Consider the following 18,973-nt stretch of genomic DNA (forward strand, 5'->3'; position numbering starts at 1 on the left):
AGTTGAGAACAAGTTCTCATTTACAATTGCGACCTGGCCAAGATAAAGCAAAGCAGTTCGACAGATAAAACGACACAGAGTTACACATGGAGTAAAAACAAACATACAGTCAATAATGCAGTATAAACAAGTCTATATACAATGTGAGCAAATGAGGTGAGAAGGGAGGTAAAGGCAAAAAAGGCCATGATGGCAAAGTAAATACAATATAGCAAGTAAAACACTGGAATGGTAGTTTTGCAATGGAAGAATGTGCAAAGTAGAAATAAAAATAATGGGGTGCAAAGGAGCAAAATAAATAAATTAATTAAAATTAAATACAGTTGGGAAAGAGGTAGTTGTTGGGGCTAAATTATAGGTGGGCTATGTACAGGTGCAGTAATCTGTGAACTGCTCTGACAGTTGGTGCTTAAAGCTAGTGAGGGAGATAAGTGTTTCCAGTTTCAGAGATTTTTGTAGTTCGTTCCAGTCATTGGCAGCAGAGAACTGGAAGGAGAGGCGGCCAAAGAAAGAATTGGTTTTGGGGGTGACTAGAGAGATATACCTGCTGGAGCGTGTGCTACAGGTGGGAGATGCTATGGTGACCAGCGAGCTGAGATAAGGGGGGACTTTACCTAGCAGGGTCTTGTAGATGACATGGAGCCAGTGGGTTTGGCAACGAGTATGAAGCGAGGGCCAGCCAACGAGAGCGTACAGGTCGCAATGGTGGGTAGTATATGGGGCTTTGGTGATAAAACGGATTGCACTGTGATAGACTGCATCCAATTTGTTGAGTAGGGTATTGGAGGCTATTTTGTAAATGACATCGCCAAAGTCGAGGATTGGTAGGATGGTCAGTTTTACAAGGGTATGTTTGGCAGCATGAGTGAAGGATGCTTTGTTGCGAAATAGGAAGCCAATTCTAGATTTAACTTTGGATTGGAGATGTTTGATATGGGTCTGGAAGGAGAGTTTACAGTCTAACCAGACACCTAAGTATTTGTAGTTGTCCACGTATTCTAAATCAGAGCCGTCCAGAGTAGTGATGTTGGACAGGCGGGTAGGTGCAGGTAGCGATCGGTTGAAGAGCATGCATTTAGTTTTACTTGTATTTAAGAGCAATTGGAGGCCACGGACACTTTAACACTTTAACCATTTGTACATTGTTACAACACTGTATACATATTTATATATAATAGGACATTTGTAATGTCTTTATTGTTTTGAAACTTCTGTATGTGTAATGTTTACTGTTAATTTGTATTGTTTATTTCACTTTTGTATATTATCTACCTCACTTGCTTTGGCAATGTTAACACATTTCCCATGCCAATAAAGCCCCTTGAATTGAATTGAATTGAAATGGAAAGGGGGGGAGAGAGAGAGAGAGAGAGAGAGAGAGAGAGAGAGAGAGAGGGTCTACTATAACAAAAATAGAAATGGCTCATGACCGATGTGAATTTTGATAGTTGCCATGGAGATGTCTTTAGAGACAAAACACAAACTAAGCTCATTTTACCTTCTTATGCAATTTCAAACATCTGTCTGACAAACACACACACACACACACACACACACACACCACACACACACACACACACACACACACACACACACACACACACACACACACACACACACACACACACACACACACACACACACACACACACACACACACACACACACACACACAATTATACAAACAGTGCTATCCATTCACTGACCTGGTCACAGACTCCAATCATACAAGATTTTCAGTGCTACTCAGAATAGTTTAAAGACATCTCATGTATTTTCTGCCTGATTCATTCAGTATGTTGCTGTTTTCCCCGGACCTTACCCTTGTCTGGTCTCCATACCTGTGCTAATTGGTAGACACTGAAGCTGAGGTGACAGGGCTTTTCAGATAGGAATTGAGAGAAGATGAAAACACGGAACAAAACAGCATTGATTAACAGATCTAGTTAAGTCATCGTCCTCTTTATCATCACCAGCAGAGCCAGAGCCAGAGAGTCAGGGACCTCAAATACCAACATACTGATACAGGTCAAATACCAACATACTGATACAGGTCAGGTCAAATACCAACATACTGATACAGGTCAGGTCAAATACCAACATACTGATACAGGTCAGGTCAAATACCAACATACTGATACAGGTCAGGTCAAATACCAACATACTGATACAGGTCAAATACCAACATACTGATACAGGTCAGATACCAACATACTGATACAGGTCAGGTCAAATACCAACATACTGATACAGGTCAAATACCAACATACTGATACAGGTCAGATACCAACATACTGATACAGGTCAGGTCAAATACCAACATACTAATACAGGTCAGGTCAAATACCAACATACTGATACAGGTCAGGTCAAATACCAACATACTGATACAGGTCAGGTCAAATACCAACATACTGATACAGGTCAGGTCAAATACCAACATACTGATACAGGTCAGGTCAAATACCAACATACTGATACAGGTCAGGTCAAATACCAACATACTGATACAGGTCAAATACCAACATACTGATACAGGTCAGGTCAAATACCAACATACTGATACAGGTCAGGTCAAATACCAACATACTGATACAGGTCAGGTCAAATACCAACATACTGATACAGGTCAGGTCAAATACCAACATACTGATACAGGTCAGGTCAAATACCAACATACTGATACAGGTCAAATACCAACATACTGATACAGGTCAGGTCAAATACCAACATACTGATACGGGTCAGGTCAAATACCAACATACTGATACAGGTCAAATACCAACATACTGATACAGGTCAGGTCAAATACCAACATACTGATACAGGTCAGGTCAAATACCAACATACTGATACAGGTCAGGTCAAATACCAACATACTGATACAGGTCAGGTCAAATACCAACATACTGATACAGGTCAGGTCAAATACCAACATACTGATACAGGTCAGGTCAAATACCAACATACTGATACAGGTCAGGTCAAATACCAACATACTGATACAGGTCAGGTCAAATACCAACATACTGATACAGGTCAGGTCAAATACCAACATACTGATACAGGTCAGGTCAAATACCAACATACTGATACAGGTCAGGTCAAATACCAACATACTGATACAGGTCAGGTCAAATACCAACATACTGATACAGGTCAGGTCAAATACCAACATACTGATACAGGTCAAATACCAACATACTGATACAGGTCAGGTCAAATACCAACATACTGATACAGGTCAGGTCAAATACCAACATACTGATACAGGTCAAATACCAACATACTGATACAGGTCAGGTCAAATACCAACATACTGATACAGGTCAGGTCAAATACCAACATACTGATACAGGTCAGGTCAAATACCAACATACTGATACAGGTCAGGTCAAATACCAACATACTGATACAGGTCAGGTCAAATACCAACATACTGATACAGGTCAAATACCAACATACTGATACAGGTCAGGTCAAATACCAACATACTGATACAGGTCAAATACCAACATACTGATACAGGTCAGGTCAAATACCAACATACTGATACAGGTCAGGTCAAATACCAACATACTGATACAGGTCAGGTCAAATACCAACATACTGATACAGGTCAGGTCAAATACCAACATACTGATACAGGTCAGGTCAAATACCAACATACTGATACAGGTCAGGTCAAATACCAACATACTGATACAGGTCAGGTCAAATACCAACATACTGATACAGGTCAGGTCAAATACCAACATACTGATACAGGTCAGGTCAAATACCAACATACTGATACAGTTCAGGTCAAATACCAACATACTGATACAGGTCAGGTTATGCTTTTGCATAGACACACACACACACACACATTATGACCCCGAGGATTTACTAGTCACATGCCTCCTGTTTGTTATAAATCCTCGGGGTCATAATGTGTGTCTGTGTGTGTGTGTGTGTGTGTGTGTGTGTGTGTGTGTGTGTGTGTGTGTGTGTGTGTGTGTGTGTGTGTGTGTGTGTGTGTGTGTGTGTGTGTGTGTGTGTGTGTGTGTGTGTGTTAGCCCCACTCATTGAGAGGGACACAACAAACAGGAGGCATGTGACTAGTAAGGTGATTTCTCTCTGCAGAAACAGAAGAGATAAGCAAGCATGCACTCACACACACACACAGAAAAACTACAGCAGGAGTACATCCCAGCCACTGATCAATATCTAATGTACTTAAACAAAGGACACATAGGAGGAAAAGACACAAAACCAATGGAGCATACTTCAGGCCAGGGGCCTTTATTTCGACCCCAAAACAACAGAGCATCCTAGATAGGGATTTGGATCAAAAGGCCACAATGTTTCTCACAGAGAGAAATCTGTTTATCTGTTGGCCATATTGTTCTCGACGGGCGTGTGGAGAGAACATTTCCTGTCATCACAAACGTAATGTTTCTGATCAAAACACAGCTCTCACGTGTGGGTCGGAACCAGAGGAGGTTGGTGGCACCTTAATTGGGGAGGACAGGCTCGTTGTAATGGCTGGAGCAGAATCAGTGGAATGGTATCAGATACATCAAACACATTGTTTCCATGTGTTTGATGCCATTCCATTTGCTCCGTTCCAGCCATTATTATGAGCCGTCCTCCCCTCAGCAGCCTCCACTAGTCAGAACACTTTATGTAAATCCATACAGCAGATCCAGATGAGAAGGAAATGTTGCAACTCCTCATGCTCTCTCTCTCTCTCTCTTCCCATGGTTTCATCCAGTTAGCAACACTAACCAATCCAACAGAACACACGTTCTCTTTTCCTTTCCTCTCCCTCCAACTCTCTGGGGGGTAGTCTGTCCAGATGTACTGTGTCCTGCTGTTCTCCTTCCACCCCCCCCACAAACACACACACACTTTTTAATGGCCCATATTAGTAGTGCATGTCTTATGGGGTTAGTTGATGTTTTACAGTTCATTCACTTCATTTTTCTAGACTCATAGGAAACTTCTAGTATATGAGCATGTTTTTCTCCACGCTCCCGTCCTCTCCTTTCTCCTTCCTCCTTCTCTTCGTCTCTCTCCTCCGTTCATCATTAATCTCAATCACAGATCATTAACTGGCCTTGGGGAGCTAATGAGACCAGAAGGGTCCAACATGAGTGTTTCTGGGAAATGCCTAGTTCTCATCGACTTCTGAAAGTCAGGAAAACAAAACAACAGCTACCTGTCAGTGAGAAGTCTGTGCAAGTAAGTGCTTTGAGTCAAGGTTTTAAGTGATATAACGAGGAAGCCTTATTTCCAAATACTGTAAAGCAGGTCCTCTGGTTTTTGCCTTAGCATTACACAGATGATTCAAATATTCAACTCATCAACAAGCTTTGATAGTTTGAATCAGCTGTGAAGTGATAGGGAAAAAACTAGAACATGCTCCCTTTGTGGTCCCGAGGACCGAGTTTGGGAAACGCTGCTGTAAAGCCCCTATTCTGGTACACTGTTTACATACATGGATTCTCTTTTCCGGTGAAAGCCAGTTTGAGAACATTTCTGATAAACAGTGTAGAGAAATATCATCCAACCAACGTTGATTGAAAGCACAACTGGTTGGGGCGTTTTCTCATTCCACAGCTCTCCAAATGGAAAACAACTTGACGGAATGTTTTGGGAAAAGTGCCTTCATGTTAATAGATGCTTATATTGAAGATCATCTTCAACACATCAGACATAATTCATCACCTTGGTAACAGGAGCCCACTGAACCTCAAGCCTCACCACAATTGGGTACACACACACACACACACACACACACACACACACACACACACACACACACACACGGATGAACACACCTACGTACACAGAGCTCAATCTGTGGGGCAGATTTAATGATTTATGTGTTCTCATCAAAAAAGAGAAATGCAGTATCTAGTACTAATAGACTAATAACACTTAATGTGTAGTCGGCCCTCTATGCTTCTAAACATGCTCTCGAGTAGAAAGGGGAGTTGTGGATCTAGTCAACCTGTCCTAACAGTGTATGCCTTGGGAGTTAACAGCGGTACTGAAAATGCGGTACTGAAAATGAAAATGTATAGCCATATGTATAGCCATATGTATAGCCATATGTATAGCCATATGTATAGCCATATGTATAGCCATATGTATAGCCATATCCCTATGGATGGGAGGGAAGGTGAGGGGGCTGCATGTTTAGCATTTTCTACATTACCAAAGCACAGCAGGACTGTGATAAAAGACACATTGGAGACTTAAACAGTAACAGAGAAATGCAATGTGAGCTGTCTGTCAGTCTGTCGGGGAGTGAAGAGTGTTGGATGGTGCAGACACCTTCAGCTGATATAAACTCTGCAAAAAAAGAAACGTTCCTTTTTCAGGACCCTGTCTTTCAAAGATAATTTGTAAAAATCCAAATAACTTCACAGATCTTCATTGTAAAGGGTTTAAACACTGTTTCCCATACTTGTTCAATGAACCAATAACAATTAATGAACATGCACCCGTGGAACGGTCGTTAAAAGACACTAACAGCTTACAGACGGTAGGCAATTAAGGTCACAGTTATGAAAACTTAGGACACTAAAGAGGCCTTTCTGCTGACTCTGAAAAACACCAAAAGAAAGATGCCCAGGGTCCCTGCTCATCTGCGTGAACGTGCCTTAGGCATGCTGCAAGGAGACATGAGGACTGAAGATGTGGCCAGGGCAATAAACTGCAATGTACATACTGTGAGACACCTAAGACAGTGCCACAGAGAGACAGGATGGACAGCTGCTCGTCCTCACAGTGGCAGACCACGTGTAACAACACCTGCACAGGATCGGTACATCCGAACATCACACCTGCGGGGCAGGTACAGGATGGCAACAACAACTGCCCGAGTTACACCAGGAACGCACAATCGCTCCATCAGTGCTCAGACTGTCCGCAATAGGCTTAGAGAGGCTGTACTGAGGGCTTGTAGGCCTGTTGTAAGGCAGGTCCTCTCCAGACATCACCAGCAACAACGTCGCCTATGAGCACAAACCCACCGTCACTGGACCAGACAGGACTGGCAAAAAAGTGCTCTTCACTGACGAGTCGCGGTTTTGTCTCACCAGGGGTGATGGTCGGATTCGCGTTTATCGTCGAAGGAATGAGCATTACACCGAGGCCTGTACTCTGGAGCGGGATCGATTTAGTGGTGGAGGGTCCGTCATGGTCTGGGGCGGTGTGTTATTGCATCATCGAACTGAGTTTGTTGTCATTGCAGGCTATCTCAAAGATGTGCGTAACAGGGAAGAGATCCTCCTCCCTCATGTGGTACCCTTCCTGCAGGTTCATCCTGACATGACACTCCAGCATGACAATGCCACCAGCCATACTGCTTGTTCTGTGCGTGATTTTCTGCAAGACAGGAATATCAGTGTTCTGCCATGGCCAGCGAAGAGCCTGGATCTCAATCCCATTGAGCACGTCTGAGACCTGTTGGATTGGAGGGTGAGGGCTAGGGCCATCTCCCCAGAAATGTCTGGGAACTTGCAGGTGCCTTGGTGGAAGAGTGAGGTAACATCTCACAGCAAGAACTGGCAAATCTGGTGCAGTCCATGAGGAGGAGATGCATTACAGTACTTAATGCAGCTGGTGGCCACACCAGATACTGACTATTACTTTTGATTTTGACCCCCCCCCCCCTTTGTTCAAGGACACATTATTCCATTTCTGTTAGTCACATGTCTGTGGAACTTGTTCAGTTTATGCCTCAGTTGTTGAATCTTGTTATGTTCATACAAATATTTACACATGTTAAGTTTGCTGAAAATAAACGCAGTTGACAGTGAGAGAACATTTCTTTTTTTGCCGAGTTTAGATATACAGTACCAGTCAAAAGTTTGGACACACCTACTCACTCAAGGGTTTTTCTTCATTTTTTTATTTTCTACATTGTAGAATAATAGTGAAGACATCAAAACTATGAAATAATTTGGGGCGGCAGGGTAGCCTAGTGGTTAGAGCGTTGGACTAGTAACCGGAAGGTTGAAAAACAGGACCATAATGATAGTCCCACATAATGATAGTCCCACTAAGTGAAAACCAGATGGGATGGCATATCGCTGCAGAATGCTGTGGTAGCCATGCTGGTTAAGTGTGCCTCGAATTCTAAATAAATCACTGACAGTGTCACCAGCGAAGCACACCCACACCATCACATCTCCTCCTCCATGCTTCACGGTGGGAACCACACATGCGGAGGGTCTTCCTTTTCTTGTGGCGGTCCTCATGAGAGCCAGTTTCACCATAGAGCTTGATGGTTTTTGCGACTGCACTTGAAGAAAGTTGTTGAAATTTTCCACATTGACTGACCTTCATGTCTTAAAGTAAAGATGGTCTGTCATTTCTCTTTGCTGATTTGAGCTGTTCTTGCCATAATATGGACTTGGACTTTCACCAAATAAGGCTATATCCTGTATACCACCCCTACCTTGTCACAACACAACTGATTGGCTTAAACACATTAAGAATAGAGGTCGACTGATTATGATTTTTCAACGCCGATACCGATACAGATTATTGGAGGACCAATAATGAAACTTGCTCAATTTGGTTTAAATAATGCAAAAATACAGTGTTGGAGAAGAAAGTAAAAGTGCAATTTGTGTCATGTAAAAAAGCTAACTTTTAAGTTCCTTGCTCAGAACATGAGAACATATGAAAGGTGGTGGTTCAATATTCCCAGTTCTTCAATATTCCCAGTTAAGAAGTTTTAGGTTGTAGTCATTATGGGAATTATGATGCGTTGACTATTTCTCTCTATACCATTTGAATTTCATAAACCTTAGACTATTGAATGTTGTAAAAGGCACTTTAGTATTGCCAGCCTAATTTCAGGAGTTGATAGGCTTTAAGTCATAAACTGCGTGTGAATCAAGCATTGCTAAGAGCTGCTGGCAAACGCAGTAAAGTTTGAACGAATGCTTTCGAGCCTGCTGCCGCCTACCATCGATCTGTCAGACTGCTCAATCAAATATCAAATCATAGACTTAATTATAATGTAATAAACACAGAAATACAAGCCTTAGGTCATTAATATGGTCAAATCCAGAAACTATAATTTCGAAAAAAAAAACGTTTATTCTTTCAGTGGAATACGGAATCATTCCATATTTGATCGAACGGGTGACAACCCTAAGTCTAAATATTTCTGTTATAGTGCACAATCTTCAATTTTATGTCATAATTATGTAAAATTCTGGCTAATTAGTTTGCAACGAGGCAGGCGGCCCAAAGTGTTGCATATACCCTGACTCTGTGTGCAATGAACGCAAGAGAAGTGACACAATTTTCCTAGTAATACTCCCTGCTAACATGAATTTATTTTAACTAAATATGCAGGTTTAAAAATATATACTTCTGTGTATTGATTTTAAGAAAGGCATTGATGTTTATGGTTGGGTACATTTGTGCAACGATTGTGCTTTTTTCGCGATTGCGCTTTTGTTAAATCATCTCCCGTTTGGCGAAGTAAGCTAAGAATTTAAATTGATTATATGCAACGCAGGACAAGCTAGATAACCTAGTAATATCATCAACCATGTGTAGTTAACTAGTGATTATGTGAAGATTGATGCTAGCTAGCAACTTACCTTGGCTCCTTGCTGCACTCGCGTAACCTGTGGTCAGCCTGCCACACAGTTTCCTCATGGAATGCAATGCAATCGGCCATAATCGGCATCCAAAAATGCTGATTACCGATTGTTATTGAAAACTTGAAATCGGGCCTAATTAATTGGCCATGCCGATTAATGGGTCGACCACTAATTAAGAAGGACCACTAATTCCACAAATTAACTTTTAACAAGGCACACCTGTCACCTATGCATTCCAGGTGACTACCTCATGAAGCTGGTTGAGAGAATGCCAAGAGTGTGCAAAGATGTCATCAAGGCAAAGGGTGGCTTCTTTGTGTTAAAAACTTATTGGGTTACTACATGATTCCATATGTGTTATTTCATAGTTTTGATGTCATCACTATTATTCTACAATGTAGAAAATAGTACAAATGAAGAAAAACCCTGGAATAGGTAGGTGTGTCCAAACTTTTGACTGGTATTGTACACTGATACGAAAATGAGCTTACCCACATGTTTCTGTACAGTAAAATACATTTAATGTTAGAGTTTAGTCACAACTATTCAAAAAGCAGAGACACAGAAGTAGGTATACTGTATGAACATACACAGATAAACCACAGAGAGTGCTCCTAGCAGAATGCTCTATGGAGAGATTCTCAGACCCACACTAAGCACTTTGACTGACCATGTTGCACTGCTCTGGAGGTATGATGCCAGAATAATTCATGGCACCATGTATCATCAAAGTGACCAATACAATTATATTCACAGCATCCTAATGTCCAATGTAAGTACAGTAATAAGCTAAATAAAATATATGGTTTTATATATTTGGATAAACAATCTAAATGTTTTCTTTTTACATTCAAAATCTAAAGAAAACGGACTATTCAAAGTGTTGGGTGAAGATATAGTCACTAATCAGCACTACTGTAGAGTCATTCTGAGTGGTCAGTGATGTCCAATGTGAACCTGATAAATGGTGAGACTTCCTAAGAATTTGCCACCATCAGTTTGGACATGACAGTTGGGCTTTATTCACAGCTATTGTATAGGTATTGTGCAAAATTCTTCATCATAGAAATGCATAATAAAATAACAAACTTGTATTTAATTTGTTGAACTTTACACACGCACTCAGGCAATTGTCAATGCTGAGTCTTGGAGAGGCATCGAGCACACCATGAGCGCAACTTCCAAAACTCCAAACGCACAACTTATACAGTAGCCTATTTCTCAAGTTGAACACATAAGATAGTAACACAATACAGTTTTTACCATGTTCAATTAAACAGTTAGTTAAAATGACTCTTACCTCCGCCTCTGTCTGGTATACGGCGTAGCAGAGAGCCACCAACAAAACCAGGGTGCAACTCTGGAACATTATTGCTTAGGGACGCAATGGAAATGTATGTAGGCCTACAACTGTCCCGAATGTCCACTAAAGACCACTTGTTGAAACCTTCGTATTCTTCTTCTTAAAATAAATACAGACTATCAGCAGAGCTTGTGCAGTGCGTTGGGTTGCATATTTGCCCTGGACGTTGTGAGCCTCTTTCTGATCAATGCAACTTGTTCTTGTTTGTCGTCAACCACACCCCCTGTTAACGACCACGTTTGCCCATATGTACGGACACAACCATGTTGTTACAAAGCACCACTTCAACTTTAACTGTTAGGAGAGAGACTGCTCATTATCTGTATATTGGTGACAGAGCGACCGGGACAACTGTGATTTTACATCGCCGGGATCTGGCGTGTATACCCTCACACGCTACTCTTCCCCCGACAAGCGCAACACATCCCAGGTAGAAAAAGTGCTTTTTTTGTTAATTGTTGTCTCGTTCACTAACAAACTTGTTAAGAGATCTTATGTGGTTTTCCCATTTCCATGTGTTATAATAAGCCTATTTGGATAGTCTACAGGTACAGACATCACATGCGTCAAGCCTACAGACAAACCCAACTACTCTTGAAGGAGATTTATAACCCACATCCATGTCTCCACTTTTATATGAATATCATGTGTAAAATATATATATTGACAACAATATTGTGCGTTTCAAAAACGTTTACGCACGCGCGCGGCGAACAGAGTATTTTTTCGATATTAGCGATATATACTTTTATAATGTTGTTCAACAAATTAATGCAATGTTTAATTAATGCAATGTTTTTTGTCTCAGTTGTGTTCGTGGCCTGCCCGACATGCATTAGGGCTGCCACTAAACCTGGAGAAGAACACTAGGAATTAAGTTTGAAGTTCGGATGAGTGGGGCAATGCAGGCAACACACCAGAGACAACCGAAGAACCTGAGGCAAGTGCTCAGCTCAGCTATTATGTTGTTATGTGTTGTGGTATACAGTTGTCTGTGTAAAATGTATATTAACTCATTCACTCTCCCTTTCCCTTTAGGTTTCTGATTCTATGTTTTTCGGTGGCCATCCTAGCTTCGGGAGTTGACGCAGTAAGTTATATTTTCAACTCATCATGCGGTGAGGAGGGGGGGGGCAGTATTGTTGACGAGGGGACAGCTGTGGGCATATTTGCATTTAACGCTGGTTTCTTGCTTCTTGGAGCAGTGGGCATGTCAGCTGAACTCGCAGCCAGGTCACCGACGACACAAGTCAGTATTCGATCTATGTCTGAGGACGTTGGGAAATGAAGTGGAAACCGGCCACTAGGGGCAAAAGTGAGCACTGTTACCTTGAAGTTGGTTTCAGTAAGCATCTGCCTCTGATTCCAAAGGTTGCAAGTTAGAATAAGTTGTTTTTAATATTTTTGTTTTAAGCCTATCCCAAGCCTTAAACCTTACCTTAACCATTCAAAGTTAATGCCCAACCTTAAGAATTTGGAGTTAATGCTTGAACTTAAGTATCTGCCTCTAATTTCAAAGGTTGCAAGTTTGAATCCAGCAATAGAAAGCTGTTTTTGAGATGTTTGTTTTAAGCCTATTCCAAACTTTAACCCTTGCCTTAACCATTTGAAGTTAATGCCCAACCTTAAGAATTTGCCCTGACGTGAGACTGTGAGAGCTGGTAGCAACTTGATTGTCTCTAGGGCTTTTTTCTCACTGAGCTGCTTGAACTGTTTTTGTCATTTGTTCACGTGTTACTTTCCTGCCAAGACATCTGTGGGATGATTTTCTACAGAACTTATTTTGAGGGAGAAATAACTATCATGGCAGAGGGTCCCATTTAATTTAGATTGCAATATGAAGGGGTAATGACAACTGGCACAGTTTGAGAGCAGTTCAGGGTGTGTCCACATAGAATGAGCTTTTCAGACGTAGCTACATCTTTGGTTGGGTGATATTCCCATTTATTGCAGATATTGAAGCTAAATTAGCTAGAGCAACTTTACATATAATAACTACTGTGTGAAGAGAGGTGCATTCTATAAGCATTTTCTTGTGAGAAGGTAAGAACCCACCTGTGCTAACACTTTCTTGTCACCTGTGTACCATGTGACCAGTGCCCTATAACCCCATGTTAGAGTCCCCCTAGTGTAAGTTAAAACATCCATTCCTCGCACACTCTCTCTAACCTTCTCAAATATTTTGTAAGGAAAGAGGTACCTGATTAGGTAATTACGGTGATGTTTGTTTGGTTTAAAAGCTGAAGTGGACTGCTGACCATTGCAGTGTTGTGGTTAGGGGTTACGGGTTGTGACCCCGGTACTGTTGACCTCTGTGGTTAAACATCATAAAACCCTAAATTATTAGTCATGGTGAATATCCGTTAATAAAATCATCTCTCTGCTAGCTCTCACAGTCTCATGTCAGAATTAGACGTCCATCCATGTTTCTCAAACGTCACATTTTGAAGTATTTAAGGTTAAGTTCAGGCATTAACTCCAAATTCCTAAGGTTACTAATTAGCTCAGAATGGTTAAGATAAGGACTGGAATAGGCTTAAAACAGCTTTCTTGGGCCTCCTGAATGGCACAGCAGTCTAAGTCACTGCATCGCAGACCCGGGCTGTGTCCCAGGCTTTATCACATCCAGCTGTGATCGGGAATCCCATAAGGCGGTGCACAATTGGCCCATCGTCATCCCGGTTAGGGGAGTGTTTGGCCGGCTGGCTCATCGTCATCCCGGTTAGGGGAGTGTTTGGCCGGCTGGCCCAGCGTCATCCCGGTTAGGGGAGTGTTTGGCCAGCGTCATCCCGGTTAGGGGAGTGTTTGGCCGGCTGGCCCAGCGTCATCCCGGTTAGGGGAGTGTTTGGCCGGGCTGCTTTACTTGGCTCATCACGCTCTAGCGACTCCTTGATGCAGGCTGACCTCGGTCGTCAGTTGAACGGTGTTTCCTCCAACACATTGGTGCCGCTGGGTTCCGGGTTAAGTGGGCGGGTGTTAATTAAGGAGCCTGGTTTAGCGGATCATGTTTCAGAGGACGCGTGACTCGACCTTCACCTCCCGAGCCCGTTGGGGAGTTGCAGTGATGAGACAAGATTGAAATAATAAAAAAGAACTGCTTTCTATCACTGGTTTCCAACTTGCAACTTTTGGAATCAGAGGCATGGATTGATGTCGAATACTGACTTGAGTCATGGGTGACCTGGCTGCCCTCCTCCCTATTCTTAAGTGAGAAAGTATGTGCCACTATGTGTGCACTCTCTTACTCAGGGTATGTGTGTGGGCAGCTTCTTGAGGAATGATTACCCACCTCCCAGACTTTCTCTGTATTACAGTCAGGAGATTGGCTTTGACCTACATGTAGATCTGTCAGTAGGGCTGGGCGAAATGGCCAAAATGTTATATTCCGGTATTTAAATAAATAATTGGACGGTCTTAGTTTTGAATTATAACAGTTCTACATTTGCTTTATAAGTAGTGAGTGATCCTAGGGTGGCAACACATACATTCTAAGTGATTTCATTTGATTTCATACATTCTAAGTGATTGTTTTATACTGTTCAATTCAACTTCAACCAAAACAAATTTCAGCACTTCTGCGTTTCCTGCACTCAGTTGCAGTGGTGGGAAAAGTACTCAATTATCATACTTGAGTAAAAGTAAAGATACATTAATAGAAAATTACTCAAGTAAAAGTGAGTCACCCAGTAAAATAGTACTTGAGTAAAAGTCTAAAAGTATTTGGTTTTAGATATACTTAAGTATCAAAAGTAAATGTAATTGATCAAATGTAATTAAGTATCAAAAAATAATTTAAAATTCCTTATATTATGCAAACCAGATGGCACCATTTTCTTGTTTTTTTAAATGTACAGATAGCCAGGGGCACACTCCAACACTCAGACAATTTACAAACAAATCATTTGTGTTTAGTGAGTCTGCCAGATCAGAGGCATTAGATAACCAGGGATGTTCTCTTGACAAGTGTGTGAATTGGACCACTTTCCTGTCCTGCTATCTTAGGTCTTCTGAGATCTATTTTGTTCGAGGCATGGTTCACATCAGGCAATGCTTCTTGTGAATAGCAAACTAAAAGTTGGTGAGTGTATTTTTTTTTTACTCGTTACATTCTAAATGTAACGAGTACTTTTAGCTGTCAGGGAAAATGTATGGAGTAAAAAGTACAATATTGTCTTTAGGAATGTAGTGAAGTAAAAGTAGTCAAACATAAAAATAGTAATATAAAGTACATATACCAACAAAAAAAAGACAAGTAGTACTTGAAAGTATTTTTACTTAAGTACTTTACACCACTGCTCAATTGAGGTAATTTCCAAACTGCCATGTAGGGCTGCATGATATGGGCAAATAATCTAGGACTTATTTTTAACCAAATGTTGCAATTGCGATTTGACTTGCAAATTTGTGCAAAACTGTTGGAATCATGGAAATATAATGACTATTCTAATTCCATAGTTATAGTAGTGGGCACTTTGAATACATTGTTTTTTGAGATCACCACAAATTAAAATGCCAGGGAGGCTTTATTGTGACAGGGTAGGAACTAAAGTTTTGATAAGTGTTTCCTAGGGGAACCTATGAGCTTTGGCTACATTACAAGTTTTCTCTTAGCTACTTCATGTAGCTAACATATTCCTCTTTGATTTAGAAGATACTGTTGCACAAACAACATGCTGATTTAAATATATATTTTTTAAGGAACTCAATCCGGCTTTCAACTAACTCTTGAAAGTTGTAATAGTAGAATGTACGAGGTGCAATTTCAAAATTGGGAAGTCCATCATCAGTGTTTCTCTTGTCATGTCAGTCATTGCATACCTTAGAGAGCTATTTCTAACTTCTCTAAAATGTTCAGATCATCTAGCCCATGCCAGCTAACGTTTTTTTTTTGCCCATAGATTTTGTTGAAATGTTTGAGTCACTCAAATATCACATAAATACACAATTAGACATGGCAAAATGAATAGAATTGCAAAAAAATGTGCTATAAAAAAGAAAACCCGTCTTTGCACCCTATGACAAAATTTGTAGAATTGTAGGAAATAAGGTTTAAACCTGCAAAATCTTATCTCCGCCAACAAGAGGGGTGTAAACAGTTTGTGTCATGAACAGTGCTTGTGCCCATAGAAATAGATGTGGCGCGTGCGCAGGATGTTCCCCAATGCCGGAAAGGGGGCCTGAGTGAAAAAAATGGTGAACCCCTGGGCTAGCCTACTAGCCTGAAGGATGACCCTTTGTGAACCCCTGGGCTAGCCTACTAGCCTGAAGGATGACCCTTTGTGAACCCCTGGGCTAGCCTACTAGCCTGAAGGATGACCATTTGTGAACCCCTGGGCTAGCCTACTAGCCTGAAGGATGACCCTTTGTGAAGCACTGGGCTAGCCTACTAGCCTGAAGGATGACCATTTGTGAAGCACTGACTGGCTGCTACTCTCTGAGCACAAATGAGATGAAATAATAAGTCATCAAATAAAATAACAAAATATACACAACACTGAAATATTTTATTAAAGTAAAGTAATGTGAATAAATGATGGTTTATTAGTAGGTGATAAGCAGTAATGGGCAGTCACTATCATCATTGAGGTTTTATTAATTAAATAATAAAGTCATCATACTAAAAACAAATATGTAATATATAACCAAAATATTTGATTCAAGTAAAGTAATGTGAAGAAATGATGGTTAGAGCCTAATAAGTGCTGTTAATGGGCAGTCACTACCATAAATGGCTTTATTCTGTCTTTTTACAGCATTTAACCTGTATTGTTTTAAAAGAGATTTTTTTTTCAACCGAACCAAAACCAAACCGACCTCAAAAAGCACTAATCACTCAGCTCTGCATTTGAGAGAGATTCCCATTAGAGAACTATAAACATTCCCCCCCCCAGCAAACCCCTCAGAGAGTTTCTACTCTGAATAAGTTATGATACAGTCATCTTTGGTTACCATGAATCCACAACTAAACAGTGCAACATATTGTCGGCTGACCTTAGTTCTCTCTTTCTTTCTTTCTTTTGGAATTTAACCGAGAGTTCTAACTTGATTTTGAGAAAGGAGATAGGGAGGAGGAATAAACAAGGCCAGCTTGTTACCCAGAGCTAATAGCCAGTTAAAAAGGCCTGTAATGTTTTAGTCTTTTTATCCTCTGTTTCCTTGGACATATTCATTTCACATGGGCTGTTTCATTTTGTCCTGTTTCTTCACACCCTTCCCGTGCGGTGGTCTTACCATGCCCATTATGAATGCATTCCCTCAGTGTGTGTGCTTATGTGCCCACACGCCCATGCATGTGTGTTTGTGTGTGTGGGTTTGGTCCTGTTTCTTCACACCCTTCCCGTGCGGTGGTCTTACCATGCCCATTATGAATGCATTCCCTCAGTGTGTGTGCTTATGTGCCCACACGCCCATGCATGTGTGTTTGTGTGTGTGGGTTTGGTCCTGTTTGCCTCGATCAAGAATGTTTGTGCCAGATATGGTCAGAAGATGTGAGTGTTATCATCTGCAACACAATCTTTAATATCATACCCTGACTTTTCTATGAGTTAAAGATTTTTGAGGCCAGATGATGAAAAGGCTTGTTGTGCTAGTCTCTTATCAGATTTGGTCTCAACCTGATGAGAAGCGTGTGACATGGCTCAGGCCGTCTTTGTATTTTGCTACTTTAGGCCAAGCCTCTAGTGCCAGTGATACCAGGACAGAACAAGGGCTATTTTTAGACAGGCAGCATCCAAGACTACACTGTTTTCAGTTCAGCATTGGGACTTTTTCAGATTCAGCAAATGTCACTATTTAGTTTAGTTTATTACGATCCCCATTAGCTACTGCACATGTAGCAGCTACTCTTCCTGGGGTCCACTTACAATGTAAAAATACATGACAAAGTACAGAGCAGTAATAGACAAGAACAACATAAGATATTGCATTAAATAAAACATGCAAATTAAATAAGAGTTATATTTAGGAAAGGCACCAAGAGACAACAAAAATACTATGTACACTATCAGGGCCGGTATGATATCAGGGTTCGGTACGATACCAGGGTTCGGGACGATACGGTACAATGGTGTCACGGTTCGGTACGATACGGTACAATGGTGTCACGGTTCGGTACGATACGGTACAATGGTGTCACGGTTCAGTACGGTTTCGATACATCAACAAAATAAATTCCTGAGAAATATATCATTTGTATTTAGATTGTCCAGTTATTATAATAGTAGTCATGGGTAGCTTGAATTCCCAGGAGCAGATGAAAACAAAGGGACAACAAAAACCAGCAGTGCCTGCCTTATAACATGAAATAAAATAATCATTTAAAACAGATTAGTGCATAGTCCAGCAGCATATATTAAAATGAAGTCACATAGCTGTACCTTAAACAAAATGGGACCACTTGAAACATGATACTTCCAAAGAAGAAAAAAATATCATTTGTTCCTGAGAAAATGTATTTTCTATTTTCCTTGTATAACAATAAATAACATTGGTGGTTTGGCTTTTAGCAGCATAGGCAAACATACACAAAACAGCAGTGCCTGCCTTATAACATAAAACAATAAAATAGTCATTTAAAAAACAACTTCAACAAAAGAGTGCATAGTCCAGCAGCATATTGAAACTCTTTGTCACATAGCAGTGCCTGAAACAAAATAGGACCACTTGAGACAAGTTACTTGAAAAAAATAAAAACATTTTGATCATATTTTAAAGTTTTTCTTTCAGAAGATTAGTCTATCCACATGATCTGCAGTGAGCACAGATCGGCTTGCTGTGACAATGTCAGCCACTGTGGAGAATACCCTCTCGCTTGGGACAGAGGTCCCAGGCACAGCCAAGTAGCACCTTGCTAACATGGCAACATGAGGGTCTTTGGTCTTCCACCATGTAAGTGGATCTACATCCAGGGGAATACAGTTCACTTCCCTGTATGAGGTCACCTCCTCCTTTATGACCTTGACCTTTGACTTGGTTCCCTGCTCCTGGGTCG

The 18,973-nt window shown here is 41.0% G+C and overlaps 2 protein-coding genes across 2 annotated transcripts in view; one reads left to right on the forward strand and one right to left on the reverse strand.

Annotated features, from left to right (window-relative positions):
• LOC109904914 (collagen alpha-1(IV) chain-like) overlaps positions 1-11,169 on the reverse strand; it is an 81,446-nt gene extending 70,277 nt beyond the window's left edge. Inside the window, exon 1 of the mRNA XM_031799773.1 lies at positions 10,921-11,169. Coding sequence (XP_031655633.1) covers positions 10,921-10,989 — 69 coding nt within the window. The 5' untranslated portion in view covers positions 10,990-11,169. The remainder of the gene's footprint in view (positions 1-10,920) is intronic.
• Positions 11,170-11,281: 112 nt separating this feature from the next.
• The window catches only part of LOC109904925 (collagen alpha-2(IV) chain-like), a 122,779-nt gene continuing 115,087 nt past the window's right edge, over positions 11,282-18,973 (forward strand). Inside the window, exons 1-3 of the mRNA XM_031802204.1 lie at positions 11,282-11,413; positions 11,792-11,923; positions 12,022-12,073. Of these exons, the coding sequence (XP_031658064.1) occupies positions 11,874-11,923; positions 12,022-12,073 (102 nt within the window). The 5' untranslated portion in view covers positions 11,282-11,413; positions 11,792-11,873. The remainder of the gene's footprint in view (positions 11,414-11,791; positions 11,924-12,021; positions 12,074-18,973) is intronic.

The sequence above is a fragment of the Oncorhynchus kisutch genome, linkage group LG2 (genome assembly GCF_002021735.2).
Source record: "Oncorhynchus kisutch isolate 150728-3 linkage group LG2, Okis_V2, whole genome shotgun sequence".
NCBI lineage: Eukaryota > Metazoa > Chordata > Actinopteri > Salmoniformes > Salmonidae > Oncorhynchus > Oncorhynchus kisutch.